The following is a 23,127-nucleotide window of genomic DNA, read 5'->3' on the forward strand; positions in this document are numbered from 1 at the left end:
GTTTGAATTATACAATATTTCAATTTTTAGGATTTTGACGATTAGGACCTTGCCTGGAGCACAAAATGTTAAAATAATGGAATTCCACGTGTTCGGGGAGGAATGAAACTTCATTTCACATGACAATGACGAGAATAATATAATAAAATACAAAGAAATAGTGATGTCATCAGTTCCTCATTTGCATACCGACCGAGATGTGCATAAATAACTTTTGTGAAATGAAGCGAAACTTTAAAATGCCATAAGTTTCTTAGTTTACATCCGATTTTGATGAAATTTTTAGTGTTATGCTTGTTGAATTTTTCTCTTTTTATTGAAATCAAGTTTTTGTTGGGATGGACTTGTCCTTTAAAAATGTATTTAAAAAGTCATGAATTTCACTGGATTTAAGTAATCATCTTCCAAGCGTTGCATCTTGATTCGTCTTTACCCAATTTCTTACTGGTTTTCATCTTTTCAACCAACATTCCTTATGACTTATGAGATTCAGGGAAAAAAACCGTTTTTCAGCTCTCTGCCTTGATGTTTTATAAGATGACATTAATCTGTGGTTATCCTTCCTACCCTTTTGAATCTTTGATTTTCAGTACACATGGAATCGTGAGTTTGCATGAAATGAACTGGATAGGTGATATTTATAAAATTAAGTGTTGGTGATCCTGCAGCCATCGGTGTATTTTGATGGCAATTATTTGCTTCTATAAAAAGTGCAATTTCTCACAGTTCTCACCAAACATTGTCAATGTTATTAAATATAAGAACAAAGAATTGTTGCCGAAACCCATGACCGTGGAAAAACGAATAGATGTTTCAAATGCAGTGTCTTGTTACAAAATGGGATAAGATAAACAAGATTTTGCAAGTTCAGAGACTGAATGACCATAATTCTAACTACCTACGAGAGTGGAAGAAAAAAGAGCGGGAAAGGGGGAGAGGATGAGGGGCGAAGAAGAACAAGGAGAGAAGAAAAGGGGAAGAGAGAAAAAAGGCGGTTATGCACATGGGTGTCGATAATTTAGGGTAGAAAAATTATAATAATGATTATGAAAAAATGAAAAGATTGATCATGATGATTATAGTATGCCATCAATCTGTTTGTTTCCCTCGCAATTTGTGTATATTGTTTTCCAGGACTTTTAAACAGATGGGTGGAGGTTCAAGATGAAAAAGAATGAAATGTTTATTTATATGATATTTTTAACACATGGCATAAAAGGACCCCAACGAAAAACAACTTTTGTTGATAGGGTGTTCCATCCCACCAGTGGTGAGTAAATTAATTCTAATGAATCAAGTAATTCAAAAGGGTGGAAAAATAAACGGGAGTAAAATGGTGCTATGGCAAGATAAATCGTCTAAGGAATGACGGTTAGCCCGATGGTGCACGAGAAGCCACACAGTTTGTAATTTGTGCTAGTCTTAATTGGTCCGAATCTGCATTTTATCATCATGCATTAAGAAGAAAAAAAATATTGCCAGTCGGGTTGTATACACAGAGGCATCGATCCTCAATAATTCCGCATGTGCAACTAAAAAATAAGATTGTAATGCTACACTTAAATCAGCAAGCGAGATTGAGATACCAACTCGATTTTGATTTAAAATCGTGCTCAAAATGTCTGCTTTTCAGATTGGAATATAAAGCTTTTCAGTTCGCGCTCGCATCATTTCTGTACCAAAACCCCATACTTTTCATAATTAAATAGGTGAATAGAATGTCCCGTTTTCAGTTCTAAACCTCAAAAGAACTCCCGCTTCGATTTGCAATAATCTTTTGTTGGATATATATCTTGTTCTTTATCAAAAGCGTCCAATAATCTGTCTTTTTTTTCCAGATCGAAATATCAAAATTTTCAGCTCGCGCTTTGCGCTCGCATCTATTGTTGTTCTAGATAACCATCTCAATCATTGGTACCAAAAATGCTTAGAATATCAAGCTTTCAGGTCAAAATATAAAGAAATTTCAGCTCGTTCTCTAGTGAGTTACTACAAAGAAACCTAAACTTCCTGTTTTCATGTTTCATGTCATACTAAAAAATTTCAGCTCGCGCTTCGCGCTCGCATTGTTGGTGAGGGTGAGATATGTGTCTCTTTCTCATGAGTCATATATATATATATAGGCCTATGTGTGGGTGGGTGAGTTTCTTCGTTTTGTGTGATAGAGCGCCTTTAGAACGTTGATTCATGATTTTGCCCCCCCCCCCCATCTGAAAAATGGATCGACGCCCCTGTGTATACATCATGCTCAATAAACAGATCACTACATGGTCAAGACAATTTTTGTCATTTTTTTTTCTTTCGCATGAGTTTAGAATAGGCTCACTTGTAACACAATTTGATTTTTTTTTAATATATAAGTAAAGTACACTAAAACAATGAAGGGATTTCCAAGAACACGATGCATGTCAACCACTCCCAAATGTCCTTCTTTGTGATTTTAGTGGGGGTAATGTTGAAAGATCCCCATCCACAAAAAATTTGTGTCAATTATCCCCCCCCCCCCCCGCAACCAAGAATACCGATCAACACCCATGGTTATGCAGGTAGTCATAATCCCCTCAGGAATTATAATTACGAATAATGAGCAAATGCTTTTACATCCAGTGGTGGCACCAGAGGCCGGGGCATTTGATCTTCCTACTTGCACCCTCCCCAAATTTAGTATTAAAAATAGCTCGCTCTTCGCGCCCGATTTTGTGAAACGGGCAAAACAATTTATGTCCGTCTTTGCTCCCCAAAATGTTCTTTTGACCCCCTCCCCATTTGCCCCCTAGTTTAAACATCCTGGTGCCGCCACTGGTCACATCCGAATCTAAGCCTTCCTCAAGTGTTCAAAGATATCATGTTGATTATCAAAATTTTAGATTTTTCTGTTTATTTTGGGACAGAGTTGATGCTGACCTTCTACAATGAATGAATGTCATGATTTTTTTATACCCATAACTTTCCAGTAAGTTCCCATTTTCATTTCTGTTATTTGTATTCTGTGTTGAACTTATTTTGTTATTCTGTTTGACTTTGAAATGAAAAAGGATAAAATTTAAGCAATCAACCAAAAGCATGAAAAATTCTGCTATTTTTGTCATCTGAAATAGGAGACGCATGAGCTCCCCCGCCCTATAATTTCATACCATCGCTATTAGGCTTAATATAGGCGTGTTTATAAACTAAATGTTTGGGGGCTTCTTCCGGGTGCTTGAGATTTTTTCCCCCATTCATCTGGTATTTGATACAAGAAAAATACCAGAGGTAAATTGCCAATTCGTCTACTGCCAACTGTCCACTCTTCACATGGTCTACTTTCATTTAGTTTAATGCCATTCCGTCCATTAAAATTTCGTCTAACAACCATTTGGTCCAACTATCACTTAGTCTAATCATCATTTCGTCTATATGACAATTTCGTCTCATAACCAGTTGGTCTAATTTCCATTTCAATTTCATCTATTTTGCACAATTAACACTTAGTCCAATCAGACCAAATGGTACATGGACTAAATGGATATTGGACCAACTGGTTATTAGACGAAGTGGTGAGTGTATGCATGAACTGTCAATTAGACCATGTGGATAGTGGACGAACTGATGGTAGACCAAATGATAGTAGACGAGTTGGTAATTGGACGAATTGGCATTAGACCTATTGGAAATAAACCCTCATAATTTATGGTAGTCTACTAAGTAGCTGAGTATTAATTTTTGTGTCTATACCAGCCTCCCCCAATGAAAAATTATAGCGATTGCGCCTAGCGACCGAGCGAGAAAAAAATATATACTCGAACTGCTTTTCAGAACCAGTAACATCCTTCAGGACATGGCATTTAATTCGCTTCTCGATAAGGGGGACTGACTTGCACTCGGGAAGCGGGCCTGTGCTCCTATAACCTCAGGCGGTTCAATAAATATGGCTAATGGGCCAGAAAACCCTATATACTTCACATTTTATAGACTTTATCAACAAATGAGATACAACCATTGGCGGCGGAAGCCAAAAAATTTAGGGGTGTCCACCTGAAATTTCGGGATGGACACAGGTAAAAAAATTGAAAAGCGCCCCCAAAAAAGGTTATCAACCTAAATGTTAGTAGTTGCTAACCAAAAATTTTTGACAAGCAAAAAAAAAAAAAAAAAATCTAAAATTTAGGGGGTGACACGTCCCCCCTCCCCCCCGCCTCCGCCGCCTATGGATACAACAGGCTATTGTAGTGAAAATGTGCATGGAATAGGGATTTAGACGTGGTGACTGAGGAGTGAGGAAGGGATTTTCACGAGTGAAACTTTCCATTTGGAGCACTTAATGATATGAACTCCAAATTAATATATCTACAACATTTTCAAATTCTTGATTGGCATCATGGTGAAAAGAATGCGTAGAGCATAAAGCTATAATCGCTTTCAGTCAAGTCAGTGCATTAAAAAAAGGCTCGGTCAGGGAGAATATAGCAACCAAACAGAGAAACTATAATGCCTCTACTAAGGTATGATAAAGATTAAAAGCACTTTTGAAAAAAGAGGCAATTTTTAGGATTCAAACTTCGATTTTCCGCCACTTTTACATGAATACTTTTGTTTTCACGATTGGGGAGTACGATGGTTGAGTTGGGAAAAAAAATAGGTTTCTTGCTTCTTAATTCATGACCAACTGGGTCTTTTGACGGTAGTTCACTCTATTGCAGGTAAATGATAAAATAGCAATTAACGTTTTGTGAGGGAGCGTGTGGCGACCGAGCCAGGAAATTTTCGAATTCGAATGGTATAGGCCTATTATAAAAAGTTCATTTCAGCTAGAGCACTTGAGAACATGAATGCAGAATTGATTGCAGGTCTATATATCTTCTTTCTTGTCATGTTTTTTTTGGGGGGTGGGGGTGGGGCGCGAGTCCCCAAATCCACCCCTAGAGATCCGCTTCTTCATTATTATAGATATTATTGTCAGACTTTCGCCATTTGTATATACAGTGCGTATCAAAAAAAAGTTTACAAAAATATACAACATGTGGGTGATTTTTTTCACATATAATCTTGGGTCTCATCTATCCAACTAAAGTAAAAGTTTTGACAGATTGTTACACTTGATACAAGGAAACAAGTTAAAAAAGGGTAAAAGATATCTTCAAATCTTTTTTAACCAGCTAAATTCTACGTGTTCTTCATGATTGAGGTTTACTTTTATTCGCATAACTATTTCAAAGTTCTGCGCAAATCATTTTTCACTAACTTTTCAAAAGTAAGTGGTGCTCACTCGAGCGGAAATATTTTTCGACAGTTATACCGTCATTTGCTTAAAATGGATCTGTACCAATGTTAAAATGTGGTAAAAATCTTCAGGATATTACAAAACGTATAATTTTACAGGATTGTTTCTAAGTGTAAACTTTTTTTTTTGATACGCACTGTATATAACAATTCGCCCTACTAGATTTTAATTTACAGCTCATTGTTCTTTTATTTATTAAAAAATAAATCTATACATCAGAAAGGGGATATTCTATCATTTTAAAATGCTAACTTCTCAACCGGGGGGGGGGGGGGGGGTCAATTATATTCCTGTACTTTTTCAGTTTTGGACGGGGGCGCGCATGCGCTCGTGAAAGGTCAAGTCCACCTAAGAAAAATGTTGATTTGAATCAATAGAGAAAAATCAGACAAGCACAATGCTGAAAATTTCATCAAAATCGGATGTAAATAAAGAAAGTTATGACATTTCAAAGTTTCGCTTATTTTCAACAAAATAGTTATATGAACGAGCCAGTTACATCCAAATGAGAGAGTCGATGATGCAGCACTCACTTTTTCTTTTGTTTTTTATTGTTTGAATTATACAATATTTCAATTTTTACGAATTTGACGATTAGGACCTCCTTGCCTGAAGCATAAAATGTTAAGATAACGGAATTCCACATGTTCAGGGAGGAATGAAACTTCATTTCACATGACAATGACGAGAAAATAACAATATTTCATATAATAAAATACAAAAGAAATAGTGAGTGAGTGATGTCATCAACTCTCTCATTTGGATGTAACTGGCTCGTTCATATAACTATTTTGTTGAAAATAAGCGAAAATTTAAAATGCCATAACTTTCTTATTTTACATCCGATTTTGAAGAAATTTTCAGTGTCATGCTTGTTGAATTTTTCTCATTTTAATAAAATCAAGTTTTTGTTGGGTTGGACTTGTCCTTTAAGGGTATAAAAAACATTGATTTAAAAAAAAAGGTGGTTTTGAAGGCTGGTCAATGGTGCAATCGCAGGGTCATACGTATTTAGGGTATGTTGTTTTCAAAGCTTTATCTTTTGAAGACTAGCCAACGGTGTTAAGGGTATGTTTATTCCTAAGCTTTTTCCTCCTGGTTTCTGAAAAGTACCTGGTTCTTCCCGATTGTAATAAGCAACGACCCTGGGATCGGGCCTCATTCAAGGGACTCGAGCGTATTTTATCTTACACAATTTTGTACAAATTATAAATTGTACACTCTATGTGCTGTTATTAATTGGACGGTGTTAGATTTTAACCATCATTATTGTGTATAGTGTTATCATATAATCACATTTGTATGTGTTTCATCAAAATAGTATGAGTTATAGCTTGTCTATACATTATTGTACCTTTTATATTGTATATGTGTATGCGTGTATGTCCGAGTGTGAGGGTGTGTGTGTGTGCGTGTAAATGTGTGGAGGTGCCGTGGCCGAGTGGTCTGAGGCGCTTGGCTACTAATACATGGAAAGTCCGCCGTATGTTATTTAAATCACTTTTGAATATGTACTTTTTTTCAATATTGAATTTTGTTCATGCTATTATCTAAATTGAATCAATCTATCTTGTACTTATTTGTATTATTTTGAAGAATGAAAAATGAATTGAATTGAATTGAATTGAGTATTTATTGGTAATTAATTTTTTTTTAAATATAGGATAAATGACAATTAAAAGCCAATTAGGAAGGACACAAATTTATGTAACATGTACCTTTCAATCAAAAAATAAATTCCTTTTTTTTAATGAATTTTGAATGTGAGTTATTTACAGTGTTAACATTGTAGTTCTTTGTGGTATTTTAACCCTTCTTGCACTGGGGACAAGCAATGAATGTATTTATGTCCAGTTTAAGCTTGTTGCCGGGCTTATTGTTAGCAAGTAGAACAAAACATTTAGGGGCAAAAATGTGTAAATGAAGCCGCGGTGAACAACTTGTTTATATTTTGCACACACGAGAAAAACTCGTTAAGAAATAATTTGGCCACACATGTGTACAGCAATGCTTTTGACTACCCCCCCCCCCCCCTTAGGACTTTCATTCCGTTTTAAACTGTGACTGTAAATTATTTTCAGAAGAATATTTTTTTTTAATTGCGCTCGACATATCGATTTGATCTACTTGAACAGCGCCATCTCGTTAGCAGATGTGCAATGAACGAAAACCTGGAAAACAATGAGTCATCATAAGTACACACCCATACAGAGACCTCTCTGGTTTGTCACTTTTTTTCTTCTGTCTTTGAACATTAAGTCCTATTAATAGACATGTTGTCAATTCTATCAAGTTAGAAACTTCATTACATTTTAATTTATTTATGAGAGAAAACATTGAATAACCAAATGTGAAATAAAAGTGGAAACAGGTTATTAGCAGTCTTCTTATTTTCATTCAGGATCGACAACATTTTGATAGGTTGATATAGCGAGGGTGGTCTTTTTATCTTTAAAAAATTTGTTCCTTTCTCCATATGCCTATAAAGTATTACAATGATTTTCATGAATATCACTATTATCATTCTGTATTTGTACACTATAGGTAAAGCTCTTTTATTTATTATTGTGTGGCATTCATCATTCAGAATTGGAGTTAGAAGGGGCAAGGGAAATCGTCTCATTAAGAATTTTAAAGTAGTAGGCAAGGGGAAAAATAGAATGTGACCTGCATTACCTTTCAGTTTGTACACTCTTTGCATGTATGACCAATATCCCCCCCCCCCCGATGATATCAGGAGAATGGTTTCGAATGTGTGTAGGGGGAGGGATCCGCGGGGGCCGGAGTGGAGTGTGTGCTTGCCATGCTATCCGACCAGAGATGGCCATTTTACGAAGCCCCCACCCCCTTATTGGCCTATAGTATGATATTATTTACATGTCAGAATATGAGAATGAAGACGTTCCATAATTTAAATTGTAAAGCCCTCGGTGTGAATACAGGGAGCCAAAGTGGCCACGTCATCCCGTCTTCCGGCCCTTGTTGGAGGCACCCGACCCCCCCATAAAAAAAAAGAAAGAAATAAGACAGAAGTGAAAAGGGGGAAAAGAGGAAAGAAAGTAAGAAAAAGTCCCCGTTTGTATTAATGTATAACTTACACTTTAACTCACTCTTGTGGTCTCCAATGGGCTTAATGTTTGTAAAGAAAGAAATAATAAATAAAAATAAAGGCAAAAAGTACTTAAAATTCATTCCTTATTTATAATGGCAGAGTTTCATGCATATGACCATAAATAACAATAATCCTAATGTTCTTCAAGGTGAGCCGAGGGGGGGGGGATATTTTTCTGCATCCCCCTCCCATTGGGCGATGTTGGATCCCTCCTGAAGAGGGTTACTGTGCACCCTATGATATCAGCCGTGGTGTTATATGAGCTAAAACTGTTGATAGGGCATGACATGGTGTTTTTGCAAAATTTGTTCATGAGCGATCGAGAGAAGCAAGTGAGCAAGAATTGTTGGCCTTTCTAAAATCAAATTTGGGGGAGATGTTGACATAACAAAAATTACATACCTTTGCACCCCCCTTTTCTTTACCATTCCCGTCTCCCAATTCCCCCATAATGTAATATTGCTTGTGTTTTTTTTTTTTTTTTTTTTTTACTTTAGGGGGACTTTAGTTACCCCAGAGTTACCCCCTCGGGTACCCCCTTCAACAAATTAATGCTTGTTAAAAACATACTGTAGTCCAATGCTCTTACTTACGAATGTAAATTACAATGATGGAATTAACAGATAAAAACCACAAAGGTCTAAAAAGATACAAAGAAAAAACTTGGAAGATTTCGTCACTTTGCTTCCAACCAATGAAATGACTTCCCCGTGCTATTTTTAGAGTGCACTCCAAAACGTATAAAACGCATACAATCTCCAATGGTCGCGTAGAATCAAAGCAAAGTGAAGCCAGCTCGCTCAGTCTCCGGTCGGTACGACACGCCGAATCCAGGCCGCCAATGCAATCGAGTCTAGTCGAATTAAGTACGAGTACAAAGTGCAGTTAATTGTGCAAGCAGCAGAGGAAAGGGCCAGGAGCACAGTCAGAAACGGATCTTTTTATGGATTTATCACAATAGTAACTGCGAATTTTGTGCACTATACCTACGCTGTTATACATTTGATGCCCTGTGCATTGCAATTGCAACTTTTTGGTGAGTTCAGATTTGATTCATTCAAATTTCAATGGTACAGTTTGCTACTTGCTAGAACTTGTTGACAGTCTATTCTAACGATCTTCATTTCGAGACATCGGCTCGGGGGAGTCGCGGGGGGAGCTGCAGCTGGAGTCGCTACCGTACTGCATTTGCTATTTGCTGCATCATTCATGCAGTGTACTGAGCGCTTGTAATATCTACTGGCCTTTTAAGGTGAACACGCACACATTATATGTGTCTGAAAAGGATTTCATTACCGGTATTCATACATACGCTCAAAACATTGCAACATCCTTCCAAATAGAACTTTAATAGAATTAGAAAGATGATGCAAAATGGTTAAACACATTTTAAAAGTCTTTGTATTCTCAAAATAATAAGATATTGTAAAAATAGCTGATCAGCCATCAGTGTATCATGTTCTTTTCTCAACTTTTCCCACAGAAAACACCCATTCGATGATGATACCATTTTCAAGTAACCAAAATATTTCACATTTGTAGGCAAAGTGGGGTGCGATACATGTAAGATGCTGATTATCCTTAAAAAAAATTCAGTGAGGTTTAACATATTTATATTTTGTACAAATTTGTGTACATGTATTTATGGTGAAAGTTTGTTGAAATTTATTAGAACATCATCGTGTATTATTTATATGATTGAATTCATGAAAAGTGTTCATATGATCCACTACCATACATACATGAACGTGTGCACAGAGTCACAGACATGACAATTTTTTCTATCTTACAAATATATGTATGTACAAGTGCAGGGCACTTGCTGTGGCTTTTAGTAAAGAAAAAAGACATTTCTTGTTCTTATTCATATTAAATTTTTTGCATATTTTTTAGAATTTGAGAAACAATATAAAATTAAACTTTTTTGTGGAATGTTAAAGGAATTAATCTTGTTATAAGATCATATATACATGTACATGTAGAACTTCCACCACCAGCAAAATAGTGATTTTAATGAAATGAGATAAATCAAACAATTTTAAGGCTGAAAAATCTTCCAAGTTGGATAAAACTTGAAACTTGAAAGTTTCACTTTTATAATTTCACAAAGCATTTTATGTGCCTATCTGTTTTGTGAAAAATAATTTTGATATGTCATACTTTCATATCCATTTTTGAATGAAATTTGTTGTGTTATATTGTATGCAAACTACATATGCATTTTTTTTTGAAAAAAATGTTTTCATGCAAATGGATTAAATATTGTGTGTGTATTATTTGTAATCTTTGTCATTCTAATGGCCTGTAATCTGACTGAACATTATTAGTTTGTTGGTAGTTCACTTATGAATTTTATTATTTTCCTTTTAATGCACAGGGCGAGATTTTACAGATTCACCGAAACAAGTACATATGGCTGCGATTAGGAAAAAGCTGGTCATTGTTGGAGATGGTGCGTGCGGAAAGACATGTTTGCTGATAGTATTTAGCAAAGATCAGTTCCCAGAAGTTTACGTCCCAACAGTATTTGAGAACTATGTAGCTGATATTGAAGTAGATAATAAACAAGTGAGTAATTTTTTTACTATTATGTAAAGATAAATAGAATCCAGCACAATAAAAAAAAATTTACAGTACACCATGTTGTGCAAATTACAAAAAATCATGCATTGCACATTGCCGTGTTCATAAGGTCCATGAATGAGCTGTGGTGTGGTTAAGATTTAAAAAAATCTGATTGTCCTCGAATATCAGGTCCATGGTTCATGTATGCCAAAAGTGATAACCAAAGTCACATGCTTAGCATCACTCCTACGTGTACCTGTACATGGGTACATGTAGTAGGGCTTTTTTTTTTAATCAATTGCTGCAGAGTTAGTTTTGGAAAATATTTTGAATCACGATTATCCAAACTCTATGTACATGTATGTACATGTAGCCCACATGTTTTTGTACAGCAGGCAAAAGAATATTTTTATTTTTGTCGGCAGAGGTGGATCCAGGATTTTCCAAGGGGGCACATTTTTTCGAGGGAAAATTTGAAAAAAATTTAACCAAAATTTTAACCAAAAATTAATGATATTTTGTCCCCCCCCCCAAAAAAAAAGGGGGGGTGACACACTTCTATTTTAATGGCATTTTTACATTGTAAATTTTAATTTTGCTTCTCAAAGGGGGGGGCATGGGCCGGCTGTGCCCCCCCCCCCCCCCCGGATTTGCCAGTGTTTGGGCTACTTTTTCACAACTTGGTGACCTACATATACCTTGTAAATCTGCAACATTGGATAAACTTTCACATTGCAATGAATGGGAATTTTCCAGATCTCTTTTTTTACAATTATGTTTCCATGGTTCTTTTGAATTTGAGCATTTCGGGTTTTGGGGTAAAATTGCCCCGAGCCCCCATGTAATTTTTTCCCCTTGTGTACAGTAGTCAGGTTCAAGAAAACTGGATCCCAATGTGTTTGTCAAATTATACAAACTTTGATACAAGTATACAGTTCATGTTTGGTTCTTGAAATCCCTGCTCATTTTTTTCTGTTAATAATGATCAACGCACATCTACATTCACTTCCCTCTATTGAAATCCTGTTGGACACATGCCATCTATTGTTACTAAACAATAGGATGAGTTGACAGTGAAGATGGAAGGTTACTGTTTTCTGCCTACCCTCCCTGCATTCTTACGTTGCTTACATACCATGCATACCACTGGTGGGTGGAGTTTGTTGAGGTCATCGCTATCCATTGTACATCATGTCTGGATAGTGGATACATTTGTCACAAATTAAAGGATATACTGTGCAGTGCGCATACATGTATTCATGTACATGTACTCCATTGCGTGGATGTAAATAATCCTCTGCATTTTATAGAGTTTAGCATGCACTGGATCTATATCCATTAAATTTCGGGCAAATGCTTTGTTGAAACCATGATAAACAATGATCTGAATTTTCAGCCACAAATGTTGTGCCAGTCTCTCCCAAGACCCACTTTGTGTATTTAAATTGTTAATTCTGACTGGGCTCTCAAATTTAAGCTTTGCATTTTATAACTCAGGAACTCAGGAATCGAAATTGAAATAAATTCATGTACAGTAGTGCTTTAATATTAAGTAGACAAGTCTCTGACAGAACTCACCTGTTGATTCAATGTTTCAATCAGGGTTTGTGCTGGTAGTGAATACACAAATTAATACAATGTAACCTTATTTGACACTGAAGTTTACACACAGTACAAATGTACATGTACAATAGCTGGTAGTGCATACATGTACATGTACATGTAGGCCCCTACCTGAAGACCTGTAAACACAACCTTCTAGATTTGTCCTAAAAGATATTAAAATGAAAGGACATACATGTACACATGTACATTGTATGTTATGAGAAAGTCTGAACATGGACCTACATGTAAGGTCCATGGTCTGTATAACCAATGTTGTATGCCAAAAGTGATAACCAAAGTCACATGCTTACATGTACATGTAGCATGGCTGGTAGGTCCATGCATGTAGCATCACTCCTACATGTACGTGTACCTGTACATGGGTACATGTACAATGTAGCAGGGCATATTTTTTAATCAATCACTGCAGAATGCAGAATTAGACACTCTTTAAGTTTTGGAAATTATTTGGAATCACGGTTATCCAAACTCTCCATACGTTACATATACATGTAGACCACATGTTTTTGTACAGCACTGTCAGCAGGCAAAAGAACATTTTTATTTTCGTGGGCAGAGGTGGATCCAGGATTTTCCAAGGGGGAGGGGGCACATTTTTTTCGAGGGAAAATGTTGATTCAATTTTTCAATCAGGATTTGTGCTGGTTACAGCTGGTAGTGAATACACAAATTACAATGTAACCTTATTTGACACTGAAGTTTACACACAGTACAAATGTACATGTACAATAGCTGGTAGTGCATACATTTGAACGCAACCTTCTAGATTTGTCCTAAAAGATATTAAAATGAAAGTACATACATGTACATACATGTACATTGTATGTTATGAGAAAGTCTGTAAAACCAATGTTAATTTGTTACTAAATCATCCTACATGTACATGTAGATTTAGCCCTGAGTACATTTGAACTGAAGTATTATTACATGTGCTTCACTTTGTGAAATCATGAAGTCTATTAAAAGCTGCAAAACATCACACTGTAGATCGCCAACACAGATAAGCGCTTGTGGACCAGTGTTATTTTTTTGAAAAAGATCTGACAATTGGAATATTCCTTGCTTATTTGGCTAATTTCTCTGTCGTAACTCATTTTGAAATTGTTTCCCCATTATCCCCAACTATAGTATACATGTACATGTACATGTATGTACTTTGGCCTGACATGTGTACATGCATTAAACAGTCCCCAATAAAGATTTGCATTGTTGCTTTTATTTGACAGAGATGCTATTTTGTTTTACTAAATACATGTAAATACATACTTGGAAGTTGTATGTACATGTACACTTGAGGGCCTACATGTAAATTAGTTCTTAATATGTTTTGTTAAAATGCTAAAAATCTCCCCTCTATCCTGTTGAAGAATTAATGACACATATACTCTGCATTCTTGTTCATAACATTATTTTCATGTGTTTGCATAGGGTTTACGGAATATCATATGATATTTATGCAACTAATTGTTCTATACATGTAGATATGAAACAGACATGTGATTATCAATTTTAAGTTCCTTTCCTCAATTCAATATCCGTCTGCTAAAGAATTCAGGCAGTGCCGCCCACGAAAATTTTCGGTGCAGTGCACATGGACAAAGTCTCAGTTTTAATCATACAAAATACGCCCTAATGTAAATAGAACCTGGGAGACTTGTTCTTTCTGTGGTACCTGCATAATAACTTCCCACTTCATGTATTTATACAGACAATAGTTACATTTGGAAATACCCTTTGCGTACAAAATGCAAAGTACATGTATGTTTATCCATCCATGTATTGTAGCCTGCACCTCCTTGTAGTACTAGGTACTTACATACATGCAAGGCCTACACATGTACATGTAAGCCTACATGTAGTTACATGTACGTACATGTACAAGTGTTTTCATACATCTACTTTAAAGAATTCAAGTGAAAAGATAATTTACATGCATGTAATGCACCCATGATTAATATAAAATTACATTGCATGTAGGCCTACTTTGTAGACAATGTGTAGGTGTATACTTGTAAAATTGCAGTTGTACTATTAAAAGGCATTAATTCAGAGCACAATGCTGCTTTAATTCAGTCATCAATTCAAGTCAAGTGCTGGTAAATAATAACTTAGCTTGTACATCATCCCCAGTTCAATTCCCACATTCATTGCTGGTTTAAATAAACATTTATTTTCACCTTGAAATTCCTTCAGTTTCCCACATTCCATACCTTTGTTTCTGTAGTATTTGTGGAGCCTTTGCACATGGACCAAATGTACAGTCATGGAGCTAATAGCTCTATGGTACAGTCATGTACAGTCATGTACATGTACATGTATTACATATACATGTAGGTCCATGCACACACACACACCCTCAGTACTCAACGTTTTGGGTGTGGCTTAGTTTCGGTACTTTCAAGGCAAACATATTTGCCACTGACCTAGAAATATTTGGCCGTGTCTTGAACCATGTAATCTTGATCTTAAATCTAAGAGGAGACTTTTAGCTTGCTTGGACTGTTTGTCTATAGTAGGCCTACATGCACATGTTGCTTGAATTCACTTGGGATTTCCTTGATTTGGTTCACAATTGCTTCAAAGGGAAAGTTCACCATGATGATAAAGATGTTTTGATAAAAGCAGAAAAAGAGAAGGAAAAGATTTTTATAAAAATATTAAAAATACTTTTGTAATTTGAAATAAAATAAATTCAGGATGAACATACTGTACACGGCTAGTATGACTGTACAGTGGTGTACTTGGACATTTTGTTAGGACTTAAGCAAACTTTGCAACATAAATTCCCACACTGAAACATAGCCTACATGTACCGTATACAGTTCTGTATGTAGGTCATCATTATGATTGCACATCCACATGTGCATACTACATATACATGTACACACCTTTTTTTTTGTTATCTAGTGTAGGTTTGATATTATTTTTTTTCTATTGCACAATTCATTGCAAACAGAGAAAATCAATACATGTAGTAACAACAGGGCCCCGTCTTACAAAGAGTTATGATTGATTCGATCAATCGTAAATCTATGGAAATCCATCAGTGTCATACTTTTTTTTCTACAAAAAAATTGCAAAATATCCTTTTCTATGCAAAGAGAAGCGCAGTGAATTTTCAAGAAAACAATGAATGCATGAATATACATCATAAATTGAAAATATTTTGAACAAAGATGAATAATAGATGTTGACGTTGCTGGCTGTCCATAGTTGTGATTGATCGGATCAATCGTAACGCTTTGTAAATGTCTCCTAGGCAAGAGAAGAGGTGTGACATTTAAACATGTACATGTACATGTTGAATGATTCTCCATGTTTTGAATCAGATGCATTTTTCTTTTGACTGTTGTACTTAATATGTTCGACACAACTGGATTTTATATAGAGCTGTATGTATAAAACTTTTGTTTAAAAAAATTCCAATGGCCAAAACTGCAAATGAAATTTGAAAAGTAAAAAATAATTCTTTGTGATTAAAAAAAAGAAGGGAGATGGGGGTTTCAAATTTTATCCACCAACAATTCTTTCTTATTTTACATCTGATTTTGATGAAATTTTCAGTGTTATGCTCATTGGATTTTTCTCTTTTTAGTCAAATAAACTTTTCTTTGGGGTGGACTTGTCCTTTAATATCAATTGGAGCTAAGCCAATCACTTTACTGGACATTATGAAATGAAAAAAAACTGAAAAATAATTTTGCAATTTGCAAAGTAAGCTTTCCAAACTGTAGTAAACTACATGTACCAGCAGGGAACGCCCTAGGTTAATATTGATTTGTAGAAACTTCCCCGTAGGCTGCTTGACACCATATCTGCACAATGTTGCTCCCAAACAAAATCAATAGTATCATTACAAAGGAATGTGTGCATTACTACTGTAATATAGCTCCTGTAGCCTACATGTACATTGCATGATTTTTTTTTTTACCAAAAGGACAATTGGTATTCTCTACATGTAGGCTACATAAACTCTTTAATACATTTACAAATGAAAAAAATATACCAGTGAACAAGCTTGTTCATTATTTAGTCTATCCACATGAATTTGGAAATAGGCCCAAGTACTTGAGTCTGAAAAATCAAATGAAAAGAAAAAAAATTATCCATCAGGCTGAGTTTGATTTATAGAAACACTACATTTTTCTTCATTAATTTGCCCTTGAGTCAAGGCCAGGGTATAAGAAACACTACAAACATTTCTATTTTCATCTTAATTTGCCCTTGAATCAGGGGTATTGTTGATTGAAAAATAGGGGCTACCGCATTAGAATACATTCAAGAACCAGACTACATGTACATGTAGGAGAATTCACCAAATGTCTTGTACAGACATGTACATGACATGTACAGTAGGCCTCTCTGTAGTCTGCTGGGTAAACCCTTCACTCAAGTGAAGGGTCTGAATGTGCAACCTACTCATGCCTTGTGTACCGAAGGCTCTCTTGCTCAAAGTTTTATATGTGGTAGTCTTGGCGTGCAGGCACATTTGTTGATCAAAGTTCCGATCAGGGTCTGTGCCTGCAGACTACTGTACATGTACATGTGTACAGTGTACGTAAATGTATCTATTAACGACCTACATGTACATGTTCTGTAGGTATGTACATTAAGCCTATGTAATCATGGGATGGATAATATGCTTTTTGCTTTACTATCTTCATTACAAGTAATCTCCAGATCTTATCTGGGTAGTTTGTGGGATCAGAATTAGCTACATGTTGGGATGATTTTGAATCTAATGCCGATAGGGAGGGGCCTACAAAAATCATTGTGAAAGTCATTTCATACCCTTTTCATAAACCCATCCTCCAATTAGCCGCCTAAGAGTAATGCGGATAATTCAATTAAAATTGCGTTCATAAACTCAGAAAATAATCTGCACTATTTTTACGAGCGCCCGTCCTGAACAAGGCGGATAATCGTCATGACAACTGGACACGCCCCCTCCGATGCGGTGGTGTTGGAAAAGGGTGACCTTGTGACCACACCATGGCAATTATCCGCATTATTTGGAAATGCGTTCATAAAGTCAAAATCTGGTCCCGATGCTGCTATTATGCGGATAATAGCAGCATCAAAATAATGCGGATAACTCTGGTCCTCCTACGATTTTACGACCAAATTATGCTGCTATTAGCCGCATAATTGGGTTTATGAAAGGGGTATCAGACAGGGTAAAAGAAGACATCTTGCTGAAAGGAAAAGAAGGAAGTGGTTGAGTTTGGATCGTCAATCACCATTTCCTCATTCTTCATACCTGGTTCCTGCTCTTGATCATCGTTAATCGTTTGAGCTTGTGTCTTGCTAACCAGTCTACACTAGGGAATAATCATCACTCTTGGTGACACTCACGTTATGTACATGTATATGCCTATGTTCTTACAGTACAGGTACATACATGTACATTATTTTTGTAGATTTCCTATGTAGGTGATTATACAATATCTCTGTAATTCAGTCTTTAATCAGCATTCAATGGTGCTTAGCCTACACAGTCACCCCCAAAAAAATTGGTGGCAGCAGAATACATGATTAGCCTTATTCTCCTCCTCATGTAATTTGCGTTTGAGGTACATGTAATCTATACACATTTCTTGACAAGTCTGGAAGACGAGGTCTCCTAATTCAAAATTCTTAGAAAATAGGGATAAAGAAAAAAAAAACAGTTACTGATCCCCGTTTTCACTTTTCACTTTCAAGCAGAGTATCATCTGTCTTTGTCTATTTAGTTTTGCACATGTTGGTACATGTAAAATATCATTCTGTTTCTTGAATGAACTTTCAATTACTAGAATTGTGGGTGGAGTTTGACTAAGCATATGACATACCCCAAAATACACCCCCACCATGCACATGTATTACACACCCATTATGACTGATTCAAGATTTCAGAATACAGAAAAGGGCATCTTCCCATTAAATGCAAACACACTTGTTCTACAAAATATGCATACGCTGAACAGTGTACATCATGTACATGTAGGCCCTATCCAGAAAAAAAATGGAAAAATTGATCAGAATATAAAACAAGCATAACACTGAAAATTCATCAAATTAAATATTTTAGTGAAATTAAAGTGAATCTTATGTGATGAATTGATCACATGTATACAGTGTTCAATCTCTCTAGTTCAGTACTATGCTTGTTTCATTTTCTCAATCATTTCCACTTGCTTTTATTTTGGAGTGGTCTTTGCCCTATTATTTTGGCATACATAGATATCTTCACGTGAGGAGTGTGTTACTTTTAGTATCTGATGTGTTTTACTAGATAGTAATAAAAAAAAAACATATTTTTGAGGTACATGTATGTACTCTGTAGGCAGATTCTACCAAGTAGATGCAAACTTTACTCAACTTCTTTCTTGAGTAACATGTAGGCGTATTATACATGAACACATGATTTACTATTCTTTTCAATTTTATGAGCTACAAATTATGAAAGGCCAAAACATGCTTCTTTGATTAGAATAATACTCTTTGAGGGGAAAATAAATAGCCCACACCCATGCTCACTAATCCATGTATCACATATCAAGGGCAGAGATATTCATCATGCACATGAATGCTTGTTTATGTTGTTTTTTCAACTTGCTGCAAAATTGCCTGTAGTATTAAAAGTAATCATATTTTGAAAATGACATCAAGTAATTAACGAAATAGAGTAGAAATAATTAGTTTAACTCACACAAAATCATTGTATTTTTACCTGTATTAATATATGAAAAAAAAATTAATGAATTTTCAAAAATACATTATGTCTATTTCTTTTTCATACAGGTTGAATTAGCATTATGGGATACTGCCGGTCAGGAAGACTACGACAGACTGAGACCACTCTCATATCCAGACACAGATGTTATACTCATGTGCTTTGCCATAGATAATCCAGACAGCTTGGAAAATATCCCTGAGAAATGGACACCAGAGGTAAGTGCCCCCTATTTTATAAAGAAGTCTTGTTTAGTAAATTGTTTAAATACATGTAAGTCCAGAGGAGCATTTCATGAAAGTACATGTACTTGTCAGACGTTTTATCCAACAGTTACCATAATAACAGTGCTTCTAAGCCAATCAAAAATTCAAAATCTAGGAAAGTTGTCAGATCTAACAACTTGTCCAACAATAACGTTGATTAAACACTCCCAGGTGTTCATGGAATCATGGATAAAGAAAAGGATCAAATTACAGATGTTTTCTCGATTTATTTTCCGCTATTTTTTTATAAATTGTATATGAAGAGGAAAAAAGCTGTATGGTGATATTTTTCCTCATTTTGTTACATCTTTGTATCTAGGTGAGGCATTTCTGTCCCAACGTCCCTATTATCCTGGTTGGTAACAAGAAGGATCTTCGAAATGACGATCACACCAAGCTGGAGCTACAGCGAACAAAGCAAACTCCTGTCTCGTATGACGAAGGTCACCAGATGGCCGTGAAGAGCGGTGCTGCCAAGTACATGGAGTGCTCAGCCAAGACTAATGATGGAGTGAGAGAAGTCTTTGAAACGGCAACAAGACAAGCTCTGCAGAGCAGGAAGAAGAAGAACAGGTTCAAATGCCAGATCTTCTAAAAAAAAACATGCACTTATTATAAAACTATTTCAGTCAAAGACTGAACTTTTGGGAAAGGCACATTTTCAGTGAATCATTGAGTTATGTGAGATCATCCATGTGAGATGCCAATAGGAGATATGGACATTCTGCAGAAGAACATTTGAAGAGATAAATTTACTGCAGTGATATTCTACATTGCAGATGTACATGTAAATGTAATTCTTAGTTTTACCAAGTTTGGAGTTATTCACAATGTAATTTGTGAACTACATTTATGCCTGGCCTATTAGTGTCTTGAGGTTTTATACTGTACATCTGCACATGTAGATGACAGTAACCCTTTTCATGTAAAATATGTTTGGCCAGCTGAGCTTACAAAGTACAAACATAAAGTAAATCAAATCATCTAAAACCCCTCCATGGTAAAAAAACATACATACAAATACAATATATTTTCTGTTTGAAACTAGGGTAAGAGATGACTCTAAAATGTTAAAAAAGACACATTGAAACTGAATCCAACACTCACTGCAACAGCTGTATTATTTTTCTCTAAAAGTGGTAATTCATGGATAGGGAAGATTACACAAAACTGAATATGTTGTGTATGTATGTATATTGTTTGCAGGGATTGTGGTTCTGTGCATGAATGCTATGTTGTTATCTCACTTACATGTAATCACTTTCAAATTTAAAGAGGTATATAAGATTTTCACTGCATTATTTATTCAGTGATAATGTACATGTATTAACAGTTATGTTTATTAAACATTAAACTCGTTGTGCTATTAAAAGCATAACACATGTTTAAGCATTATAAAAAAAAATATGTATGAGAGAAAGAGCTTCAAAAGTTTCTTGATGAAATGGCAGATTCTTGTAAATTATCAATAATGCTTGTTTGTGTGTGAGAAAGTGAGTGTGCACTGGTGTAGATTTATACACCTACTGTTCTTTTCAAGGGGGGATGGATGGTCATTGAGTCACCCCCCATTTTAAAGGCGTGGCCATGACATCACACATCTGTGCTTGTGTAAGCATAATATACTGTATCAAAATGTAATTAAGAAAATAAGAAAACACCCGTGATGGTTGTTTTTAGCAAGATTTTTATGTGCCTTTTCAAACTGAAATGCCATCTTACATTTTTTAATATGTAACGTTTGCAATTGATAATAAGTAATTATTCAGGGTTTAGGGAGGAGATTTTTTTGTACAATTTCTTTCAACTGTGATCTTCATGTATGTATAGTAACATTGCCAAGAGGTGGAAAGGGTATTCCTTTCCAAGGCTTTCATCAATGTACATGTATTGTTGATTTTCTATTTTTATTCTGTTTTGAAACTGGATTATAATGGGAGTATGTACATGTACAGTCTTTAAAATCGCTACATCCCAGGGTGTTTCTGGATTGTTGCATCTCATTGTTTTGAGCCACCTTACCATACATGATAGAAATAATCACTGCTTTATTGTGAATGTATGGGCATGTTTAATGAATAATCAAGGTGGGGGTGCAGTAGATGTTACAAGAAAGCTGTCTTTCAAAGATTTTTGTTTCGTTTGAAGTATAAGTGTTGTTGGATGAAATTGAAAGTTCAAATCTGATCAAATCTGAAAATAATACCATGTGGTTCTGTCTTTCGATACTTGTAGGAAATAAACTCCATGAAGTATTTTCTACATACTTTTCAGTGATTCAGTGCCTTAATATGATTCAACTTTGCACAGGTGCTTTAAATATAATGCTGTATTAATCAGTATTAAAGGCAAAGTCTACCACTAGTGTAAAGTTTTTTTTTTCAAATTACATTATTTAATGTATATCATCAACTTTTGGCAGATAAAAGCAGAGATGTGATGAATAAGCATTTGAGAATGATCACAAAGAGAGACATTTGTAAAACTCCCATGTATTTGCAGGGTGCTACATAACTTTTTAGAAGCACTTGCCCAGTCGGGCAAGTAAACTTTCAAATAGTTGGAATATACTTGCCCAAAAATCTATTTCACTTGCCCGAAAAATAAAATCCTTGAAAAAAAATTTAGCTCTTCAAATGAAAGTTTTGCAGTTTTATAAACCATTTACCTTTTTCTCTCTTTTGACATGAACTGATCTACCTGCCAGTGCCATGACCAAAATTAAGGTCGATATCATATCATATCAACCGTAATTTTGGTCATTCTACTGTGAGAATTTTGCTTGCGCAATTCGGGCAAGTAGTTTTGGTCTTTACTTCAAAATACTTGCCCGACTATAACTTTTACTTGCCCCGGGCAATCGGGCAAGTGCTTATGTAGCACCCTGATTTGTATTGTATCCAGGCAGAATATTTGTTGACTTGTTTTGATAGAATCAAAACAACAGAATTTCAGCTGAAAGTTTCAATGACTTATCTTTCGAGCAAACTTTTTTTCTTTCTTTTTTATATACTTTTAACAAATAGACATTTCTTGTTCTGTTTTGCTGTTGGAAGGGAGTATCCATTCATGTATCGCTTTGGTAATTTGTATATACTTAATTAATGCATATATTGGAAAGGGAAATTTTGATGGTTATGAATATAATATGAGGTTGTAGATAAGACACACAAAGAAAGATAAAAACATTAAATTCCTGATGAAATTGTATTCAATGTTTGTATGTTGCCATGGCGAGTTTGTAGTGTGTCAATGATAGAACATCCTGTTGTTGGGTGTTGCCACCTGATAGTGTTTGGTCAGTTAATTATATGATTGAGATTAGTCACATGGGTAATTATGGAAGTGTTTGAAGATTGAGGGTTTTTTTTTTTTTTTTTGCATGAATAAACTTGAACAAAACTTCCTTCCATGATTCATGCATGTACAACAGGACATGATTAGTCCTTATAATGCTGAAAATAACAATTTTCAATTAGAATGAAACTAAGACCAAAACAGAGAAATAAGGGAAGGTTCTCAAACAATGAACAGCTTGGGATATGAATTTGGCTATTCAGACTAGGTTATTTTCAGTGAGTGA

General features: G+C 35.4%; 1 protein-coding gene across 1 annotated transcript; it reads left to right on the forward strand.

Moving 5' to 3' along the window:
* The first annotated feature begins 9,249 nt into the window (after nt 1-9,249).
* On the forward strand, nt 9,250-22,029 carry LOC121411201 (rho-related GTP-binding protein RhoA-B-like). The gene is made up of 4 exons (XM_041603774.1): nt 9,250-9,408; nt 10,750-10,940; nt 19,347-19,496; nt 19,864-22,029. The coding sequence occupies exons 1-4, from the start codon at nt 9,378-9,380 to the stop codon at nt 20,137-20,139; spliced, it is 648 nt and encodes a 215-aa protein (XP_041459708.1). The 5' UTR covers nt 9,250-9,377; the 3' UTR covers nt 20,140-22,029.
* The last annotated feature ends 1,098 nt before the right edge of the window (nt 22,030-23,127 follow it).

The sequence above is a fragment of the Lytechinus variegatus genome, chromosome 3 (assembly GCF_018143015.1).
Source record: "Lytechinus variegatus isolate NC3 chromosome 3, Lvar_3.0, whole genome shotgun sequence".
In the NCBI taxonomy this organism is placed as follows: domain Eukaryota; kingdom Metazoa; phylum Echinodermata; class Echinoidea; order Temnopleuroida; family Toxopneustidae; genus Lytechinus; species Lytechinus variegatus.

Bases quoted from the DNA above. Each gene is read 5' to 3' on its own strand.
- LOC121411201 (XM_041603774.1), top strand. From the start codon at position 9,378: ATGCCCTGTGCATTGCAATTGCAACTTTTTG. The intron at 9,409-10,749 runs GTGAGTTCAGAT...TTTAATGCACAG, and splicing joins ATTGCAATTGCAACTTTTTG to GGCGAGATTTTACAGATTCA. The intron at 19,497-19,863 runs GTAAGTGCCCCC...CTTTGTATCTAG, and splicing joins CTGAGAAATGGACACCAGAG to GTGAGGCATTTCTGTCCCAA.